The sequence below is a fragment of the Octodon degus genome, unplaced genomic scaffold, assembly GCF_000260255.1.
Source record: "Octodon degus isolate 3935 unplaced genomic scaffold, OctDeg1.0 scaffold00200, whole genome shotgun sequence".
Lineage (NCBI taxonomy): Eukaryota > Metazoa > Chordata > Mammalia > Rodentia > Octodontidae > Octodon > Octodon degus.
This window is the reverse complement of record NW_004524776.1, coordinates 4042026-4051630: the sequence shown is the minus strand read 5'-3', so window position 1 is coordinate 4051630 and position 9605 is coordinate 4042026. Positions and strand designations below refer to the sequence as shown.

Here is a 9605-nt window from a genome sequence, read left to right as displayed (position 1 = left end):
AAAAAAAAAAAAAAAGAAAAGACTTCCACAGAGAATCTGCCACACAAGGCCGTCTCATACCCAAGAAGTATGTGAGTGTGCTGGTTGGTGATGAGGAGCCACTCCCCAGCCAGGCTCTGTTGTTTTGAGAAGGTGGAAAGGATGTGTGTCTTGCTTACTTCTCTTTCTTTGCTGAGACAAAATACTCAGCGCCTACAATTAAGGGAGGAAAGTTTAATTATCTCACAGTTAGTGGAGGTTTCAGTCAATAATCAACTGGCTTCAAGGGAAGGCGGCAGCCCCAGGGGCAACACTCACGAGGTGGCAAGACAGCAAAAGCAGCAAGAGCAAGAAGGGAGGGAGCAAGCCTCTTCTCCCTTCTATTGGTTAGATCAGTTATCTGCCCACACCCACAACATCTCCCTGCCCTCCTCTTCCACAAGCTGAGGATGTTTACAAAGAACAGACCCTGGCCCTCTGCTGAATCACTTAGTTGAACTTTTAAACTTTAAGTTGACACAATGAACAGCATCCCAGAGGGGTAAAGCCCAGTCCTTTTCACCCCAGGATATAGCTGTTGAGTTCCTTAAGCTTCTAAACTCTTCAGGCTGACACGATGTATCAATCATAACAATTGGGCTAGTTTAATTGTTTATCTATAATTAGTACATAAGTTTTTTGTGTTTCAAATTATGTACAAGGAGCATGCAATTTCTGTCTCCTCCCGCCAGCTGCATTGTAGGGCTCAGAGGTATTTTCTCTCAGTACAATAGTCCCGCATTTTTCGTGGTTCAACTTTCCTGGACTCATTTCCTGGGCTCATGGTTTTTAAAAAATAATCTAAATTATTTGTCACAGATTTTTTTGCTCTATTGCTGGATTTTGCGGTATCATACAGTATACATATGTTGTTAAAATTACGTAGGTTTACAAATTTAGACAATGGTTAAGAATATTAGAAGTGTTTTTAAAAATATGGGAAACATTTATAACAGTGTAGAAAGGGTTTATAAAAATACTTGGTATAACACCTATAATATTCAATAATGGAACTTAGAAAAAATGGGGTATACAGATGAATGTCCATTTTGTATCTGTGTATTCAAAGTGGTTGGGATAGATATATAGTTGCATTCTCTTAATGAATAGAATGATATGTTCTAATGGTGTTTGTAAATAGGATCTCAAGTCCGCATCTTGTACAGCAATTAACCACTAAGAAGAATATATGCAGTGTGTTATTTGTTGAAACTGTACTTCCGATTTGATTTGAAACTGTCTTATTGCTGTTTATCAATAAAATTTTGAAAAAAAATAGTTGGTATATATATATATATATATATTACTTTGCTGATTTTCACTTCTCACGAGCATGTCTGGAACATAACCTCTGCAATATGCAGGACCACAGTAGTACATCTGATGTTACATTCTTGTATAGTTTTTTTAAAAAATTGTTTGAAAATGATTTTAGACCTACAGAAAGCAAGAATAATGGTCTAAAGAACAGCCACATGCCCTTTACCCAGATTCACCTATCCTTGACATTTTGCCCCATCTACTTTATTATTCACTTGCTTCATACCTCCATCTACTGTTCGTGTACACACCCATTCCCGGATGCAGACATCTACCAGCGATCTAATACGGCTTCCTGAATCATTTGAGAGTAAGATGTACACAAATTGCCTCTAACCCCACATACTTAAGTATGTTTTCTAAGAGCAAGTTATTATCTTATGTAATCATGGTTATATATGTATATCTGTGCATGTACTGTATGTATGTGCATGTGCATACACACACACACACACACACACACACACAGAATACAGGTAAGTCCCTGAATGTTTGAGTTGGGAACTTCACAGATGAAACTGGCCTTGCATACTGGCCTTGCATTTAGGAACATTCTGACATGTGAACAAATTATGGAAGTAGGTCATGTGTGTTGGACATTCTCACAGTTGTGTTTTTGTGACTTAAAAATGAAAAATAGTTTATTTACACTATGTTTTTAATGTGCCAAAGGTGCTTAAGACTCACTTTGTGAGACTCAAGAACAAGTTCTGCTTCAGGAGAAAGTTCGTCAAGTCAATTTGATGTGTCTATATGCCAAAAGTATGTATATGTCAGGAAAAGAAAAAACTCATATAAATGTTTTAGTACTAAATTTTTTGAGAGACGAGGTTAATACAAGTTATTATTGGCCTGTGTAATTATAAGAGGTGCTCAGAGTGATGAGTTCGCTTTAGTGGCAAACTGTTGAAGTGTATCTACATTTTTTTTTTTTTTTTGGCGGTCTCTGTCTCTAAGCAGTGGTGGCACATCTGTAATGCTAGCACTCGGAAGGCTTAGGTAAGAGGATCGCTGTGAGGTCGAGGCCAACCTGGGCTACAAAGTGAGTTCAAGGCCAGCCTAAACTGCATAGTGAAACCCTGTATATTTATCTTTTTGAGACAGGGTTTTGCTATGTGGTGCAAGAATTGCCTTGAATTCACTGTATAGTCCAGGCTGGCCTTGAACTCATGGCTATCCTCAGCTACCCAAGTGCTTACATTGTAGGCTTGCACCACTATGCCACCTTCACAGTTCTATATGTTATATGCTTACTAATTTCAATAAATTTAATGTGAATTGGGCATGGTGGCTCACACCTGTAATCCCAGCCCTCCTAGAGGCTGAAGCAGGAGAACTGCAAGTTCAAGCCTCATCTGAGAACTTAGTGCCTTAACCCGAAGAGCTCAAGACCACCCTGGACAGCATAGTGGGAACCATCTTAAAACAATACCCAAATATATGTAGCTGTTTCTAAATAGTTGTTATCCAGAATTGGTATTGATCCTGCTCACCTTTTTTCTTTCCACTTATGAATATAACTAATAAAAATGTCATATACCTCCCAGTAATAGCTTGTCCTCTTCTACTCTAGAAGGTTTTTTTTTTTTTTTTTTTTTTTAATGCTTTCAGGGCAGGTTTGGCTGGCTTGAGTTGTGGGGATCGAAACACAGCAACCTGAGGCCTGACTGCTTTGTTGAAGCAGCCACTTAAAGAACTGAACTAAGGGGCAGGCCCCCTACTCTAGAGGTCTTAAGCAGTCTTAATCAGCTTACTCTCGAATGTAATACCACGTGGGCACCCTATCTGCCTGGTGTTTCTTTCTTTTCTTTTTTTTTTTTTGCCTGGTGTTTCTTAATCTTTAATGGAATGAACTGCACATTTGTTTTGTGTGATTAAAAAGCATTGTAATAAGGTATTTTCCTTTTTAAATTTATTCCAGACTGGTCTGATGTACTGGCCTTTTGTGCAGGTGAGTTTCAAACTACCCACAATCTGGGGTTGGACATGCAGCTCAGTGGCAGGGAAGTTGCCTTGCATGTGTGAGCTCCTGGGCTTGACGATCCCCAGTGCTGTAAAACAGTCTTAGTCAGAAGGCTGACTCCTGGCTTGGGCTTCTGTTAGCTTCTCACCGACTCTCTCTGTTCCAGCTGACCAACTTCAGCCTGGTTCCTGTGCACTGGAGGACAGCTTACACTGGACTCTGTGGTTTCCTCTGGGCCACTTTCCTCTGCTTTTCTCAACAGACCGGGGATGGTACCTTGAAGTCAGCGTTCATTCTCCTCCGTACAAGGGCAGCTGGTGCAGCTGAGAGACCTCCAGAGAAGTGAGAAGTCGAGGACTCCTTTACCATGACCAAGTTTTGTTTTCTTTTCCCTAAAGTACACTGGATTGCTTACAGAGAAAATACTTGATTTACCAATTATGTGGTTTATTGTGAAGAATTATACTCCCTATACCTACTTGTTTTTTAAATTTTATATTATTATAATTATAATTTTATTATTATTATTATTATTATTATTATTACTACTTTGTTTTTTAAAGGCAGGGTCTTTCTTGAGTTCTTGAACTCACCATTAGCTCAGGCTGGCCTTGAATTTGTTATCCTTCTGCCTTGGCCTCCTGAGTGCTGGGACTACAGGAATGTATCACCACACCCAGCCCAATTATTATTTTAAATTTTATCCAAATCTATTCCCTTTATTCTAGTCTGAAAGTCTTACTTCTCATATAATTGCACATCTCTGCTATTTTGGTTAAAAATATCAATAATGAGAAAGTGGCATTTTAGAATATTAATATTTATATTGAAATATTTCAGTGCCAGTTGACTTCTGGAAAGCCAAGTTCTGATTGTTTACATGTCTATTCTAAAATCTCAGGCTGTCTCTTAAAAAAGTTGTTGAATCTGATTAACTTTTATGTCAGAAATAGTCTTCTCCAGTTTTGGTTTGCTGATGTTGAGACAAGGCCTCACTATGTACTTCCGGTTGGCCTTAAACTCACTGTGTAGTGCTGGCTGATCTGGAACTTGTGACCATCCTCCTGCCTTGCAGAAGTAGTCCTTGTAGTAAAATTTCTATTTCCAGAAGATTTTTTTTTTTCAAAAATGTATTTAGTTGTTGCAGGGTCTCACTCCACAGCTCAGACACGTGGCGATCCTCCTGCTTTCAGCGCTGGGATTACAGACATGCGCCACCATGCCCCAGACTCTGGCTGGCTCAGCCCACCCTGGGGGTGAAGCTGGCAAAGCATGTAGTGCAGGGGATAGAACCGCAGTCCCTGTGCTTGTCTAAGCTTGCCTAAGCCGGTGCTTTAGTGCACTGAGCTATTTTGCAGCCCCTACTTCCATAAGATTTAATCAAGGACAAGATTGAATAAGATTTTTCCCCAGAATACTTTGTTAATCATTTATTATTCTGATACTGAGATTTTGCAAGTACATTTTTATGATCAGAAAAAATGATGTATGATTGATGAGTTCTGTAGGAAATATTTTATTGATATCTTCTACTTTTATAATATCAATACATAATGTTTTTAATTTTTTAAATTTTGAGCATATTCAGTGACTAAAGTGCTACATTTACTATACATACAGAAGAAAAAAAATTTCATGAATTTAGGACAGGGTCTATAGGATGTACAGGGTCTCACTATGTAGATTGAACTCATAGTGATCCTCCTGTTTTCAGCCTCCCAAATGCTGGGATTACAGGGGCGTGCCACCACACTCAGTCACAGTCGCTGCCTCAGCCTGCCCCATGGGCAGAGCCAGCATGGCACACCAGGAATCGAACCCCAGCTGCTGTGCTCTGTCTAAGCAGGCACTTTGGTCAGCTGAACTATCTGGCCAGCCCAGAAAAAGATATTTGACTTCTTTGTGAACACAAACACACACACACACACACACACACACACACACACACACACACACAGAGTCTCACTAAGTCACCCTGACCGGCCTCTCGAGAACTTTTATTCCTCTTACCATTCCCCAGTGCTGGCATTACAAGTGTGCTATAATGCTTGGTGTGAACTATATTGAAGAAAAGTTCTAAAAAGCAATTTGGAGCTGGGCATGGTGGTGCATGTCTGTAATCCCAGCACACTGGAAGTCTGAGGGAAGAGGAGTCCCAAATTCAAGCTCAGCCTGGGCAACTGAGCAACTTTGTCTTTTTGTTTTGTTGTGCCATTTTGAAACAAGGTCTTGCTATGTAGTTCAGGATGGCCTTGAGCTCACTTTGTAGCCTAGACTAGTTTCAAACTCACAGTAATCCTCCTGCCTCAGCCTTCTGAGTGCTGGGACTACAGGCATATGCCTCCGTGCCCAGTGTGAGCAACTTTGTAAGACCAGGTCTCTAAATAAAAAAGGGCTGGAGAAGTAGCTCACTGTGAAAGCCCTGGATTAAATCCCCTGTACCAGAAAAACAAACAAAACTACTCTAATACTTTGGGCCAGAAGTGGTAGAGCATTTGCCTAGCAGGTAAAGCCCTGGGTGAATCCTCAGAACTGAAAAGAAGAAACACCTAATTAAATTTTCTCCCTCTGGGAAGAGGAACTCAGATCTATAATATACCAGGGAAAGTAGTTTCCTAAAATTTCACACTGCTGTCATAGTTCTTTCTTTTTTTGGGGGGGGGTCGGGGTTATTGCTAGGGTACTGAATTCAGGGCCTTGTACATGCCAGGGAAGCACTCTACTATTGAGCTGTAACCTTAGCCCACTGATATTATACTCTTAAAATTCAGTGCTTTAAAATAAATCTTTATATTTTAATGTACACATAAGAGACTCAACCCAAATTTTTAGATTTCTTTGGTGTGTCCAATACCAGATGATTTAAAAATGTGCAACTAGCTGGGCACAGTGGCACTTGCTTATAGTGCCACCTACTTAGGAGGCCAAGAAAGAAAGGTGCTTGAGTTGAAGACCATCCTGGGCAGAGGAGATGGCTCAGTGGAATAAGTGCTTCCCTGGCAAGCACAAGGACCTGAGTTCAAACCCTGGTTAAAAAAAAAAAAAAAAAGTAAAGGGCCAGGGAGATAGCTTAGTAGAATAAGTGCCTGTCTGGCAAGTGCAGGGTCCTGAGTTCAATCCCTGGGTCTGAAAAAAAAAAAAGAAAGAAAGTAAGTAAGTTTAGAGCCAGGCACGGTGGTACACACCTATAAACGCAGCACTTGGGAGACTGAGGTAGGTGGATGGATCCCTGTGAGTTTGAGACCAGCCTGGGTGACAAAGTGAACTCAAGACTAGCTGAACTGCATAGCAAGATCCTGTCTCAAAAAAACCCAAAAACAAGAACAAAAAAATTTTTTTAAAGATTTTTTAAGTAAGTTTAAAAATAAAGAACTATAAAGTTATGTGAAAATCTCAAAAATTATCAGGAAATTTCACCTCAGAATTACTTCACAATTCTATTGTTACCAATGGAATTTTCCCCAGATTTCAAGATGTGAAGCACTGAATTGTACTTTTATCTTGAAAGTTTATTTTTAAGATCAATTTAAGAATGTATATCTAAGTTTTTGAGTATGTAATTTATATAATTTGTAATATACTTGTAGAATTCATAAGCATGTAACTTCTAAGTGTATAATGTACTTGAATATGATAGATACTAATATATTTTACATTAGGACAATACTTAAGAGTTTGTGTTATTTGCATCATTTTAAAAGTAGTTAATAGAAAAACTATCTTATAAAACAGAAGATGAATTTTATCATCAAAAGTCTAAGCAGGTTGTCGGGTGTGGATGTACATACCTGTAATCCCAGTATTCAGCAGGCTGAGGAAGGAGGTTCACTGGAAATTTGAGGTCAGCCTGGGCCACAAAATGAGTTAAGGCCAGCCTCAACTGTATAGCAAAACCCTGCCTCAAAAAGACCAAAACAAAACAAAAAGAAGTCTATGCAGGGTAATTACCTGCCAAATACTTTGGAAACCTGATTTCCACTCATAGTCTCTGAGATATTCCCTTGACTCAGATAACTGAAAATTGATTTCTTAGTTTGGGGGATCTTTTCAGATACATAATGGATGCAATGGAAATGAGATGAGTTTTGAAGGAGAGAGCAAAGAGCTAGAAAAAGTACTTCAGTGCTAAGGGTGTCACTCGGTTGTAGAATGTTGGGGTTTTTTTGGATGGCTCAGGATGGCTTCAGGGCATTTCTAGTATGGCTTGAGGATCTGGGAATGGAACCACAGCAACCTGAGCCTGACTGCTCTGTTTAAGCAGTCCCTTAAACAACTGAGCTAATGGGTAGGCCCCCTGTGGTAGAATGTTGGGCCAGCATGTGTGATGCCCTGGGTTTGATCTCCAGCACAAACAGAAAAAAGAAGAAAGAAAAAAGTATTTAGCTTCTAATTTAGAGGAAAAATGTTCAACTTGAAAAATGTAGTTGCTTCCTTATAATTAGAAATCATGCATAATTTGTGCCTTAATCTTTTTCACTTGTAGGAAAATTAATGAAAGTTATTCTGTTGTCAGTATCATAGTCTATTTTGTGAGAAAGAATTAGGCAGAGTCAGTGCAAGTTTAAAATTTTTTAAGAACTGGGCCTGGGACAGAGTACCCAAAACTGTGACAGAATACCCCAAACTGCTTTTCCTAAGTCATTTGTCATTGCCATCAGCATAAGTGCCTGCCTGGTAAGCACAAGGTCCTAAGTTCAGTCCCCAGTACTGCACAATAAATAAATAAATAAACAAACAAATAAATAAAAATTTTTTAAGAATCACATTTAAGGACCTTTTTATAAGACCTTCCTATTTTTCTCAAAATCTATTCAATAGAAGGGTTTAGTGAATAAAATAATTGATTATTGCCTACTCTACTATTAGTGAAATTGGACAGCTGGGGATTCATACAAATGAAGGATGCTTTACGAAATTTAATTATTACTGATTTGTATTGGTGCTGTTTGGGTAAGAAGCTGTTCAGTGAGTGAAAAAAATTACAGATACTGAAAGTTATGGTAAAAAAAAAAAAAGAAAAGAAAAGAAAAAGACTGGGGAGATGGCTCAGTAGAATAAGCGCTTCCCTGCCAAAAAAAAGAAAGAACGTTACAGTTAATTGCTTCTCAGCCTTTTGCCTAAGATCAAGTGTGATATCTGTTCTTATTAGTGTAAAAGCTAAGGTTAAAAGAATATTTTCATATTTTAGTACTTCATTAATAATTATTTTGATTTTTAATAATTTGAAGGAAAATATGTTCTGTTTTGCATGAAAACTTATACATAAATAAAATTAACTTTGGTAGTTTGGATTATATTTAAATAAGGCTTTGTGTCAACAATGTTAAATACAGTTGACAAAATTAAATGTGGATAGCATCTTTAATTGTGACAGAGTACCCAAAACTGCTTTTCCTAAGTCATTTGTCATTGCCATTGACTTTATTTAATTACACTTTTTCTTCCAAAGACCATCATGCTTTGGGATTCATTTGTAGCTGTCAAAAGTATTTTTTGTTACATGGGCAATTTACTTTTAGTTCAGTAGGATTTTGTGTGAATTTCTACAGAGTGTTTGCCAAAATAAATTATGTCTAGAACATGCTTTAACAGTGTATTCTGGAGGCAGCTTTCATTTGAAATTAGGTTCATCTTCTGAGACTATTCTAAAGTTAATGGATTTCTTTGCCTGAAGAAATGGATTTCTTTGACCTTGCACTGGCAATATTTAATCCAGTTTTACTTCTAAGTCTTAGAGTCTAAAGGAACAAAATTGCTGAAAATGTGACTCAAGCTATTGGAAACTTCTTTTAATACTATGAGCAGTTCATAAGTGAAAAGAAAAAATCCTGTGTTTAAAGATAAAGTATATACTTGGGGTTTAAAGATAAAGAACACGTAAAGAGATGTGAACCATAGCTAGAAAAGAACATAGGAGAGAGTAATTAGTAACTGAACAATATTTTCTGCACACAGACACATAAGTTTGTCTTTTTCTAGTTCGTTATAAGTCCCTTTCATCTGTTTTCTCCTCTCTTTGTCAATTTCCAAGAGAAACCTTCTCTGGTGTGGAGGATGTAGCTTCATGGTGGAGCCTTCACAATAGAGCCTGGCGTAAGCAACTAAGCCCCAAACCAAAAACAAAATGTAGATCTTCCATGCTTTACCCACTGGCTGCTCCTGGATCGCCCAGGCCCTCCAGGGAGCAGAGTCATGGTTATGGGGTAAAGATCAGAGTATGTAGGTGGCTCTTCAGCCTTTTTCCTTTCTTTCCTGTGAGTGACTGCCTTTACTTTCTCTTTCATTTCTCTCTCTCCCCCTCCCC

General features: G+C 38.4%; 1 protein-coding gene and 1 pseudogene across 3 annotated transcripts in view; both read left to right on the top strand.

Moving 5' to 3' along the window:
* Mpv17l (MPV17 mitochondrial inner membrane protein like) overlaps positions 1-4471 on the top strand; it is a 16383-nt gene extending 11912 nt beyond the window's left edge. For 2 of the 3 annotated variants that reach the window (XM_023704684.1, XM_004644496.2), the window contains exons 3-4: positions 3260-3289; positions 3468-4471. In XM_023704684.1, coding sequence (XP_023560452.1) covers positions 3260-3289; positions 3468-3647 — 210 coding nt within the window. In that variant the 3' untranslated portion in view covers positions 3648-4471. The remainder of the gene's footprint in view (positions 1-3259; positions 3290-3467) is intronic. The other variant, XM_023704683.1, reaches the window with a different exon arrangement.
* Positions 4472-8398: 3927 nt separating this feature from the next.
* On the top strand, positions 8399-8497 carry LOC111813575 (annotated as a pseudogene).
* The last annotated feature ends 1108 nt before the right edge of the window (positions 8498-9605 follow it).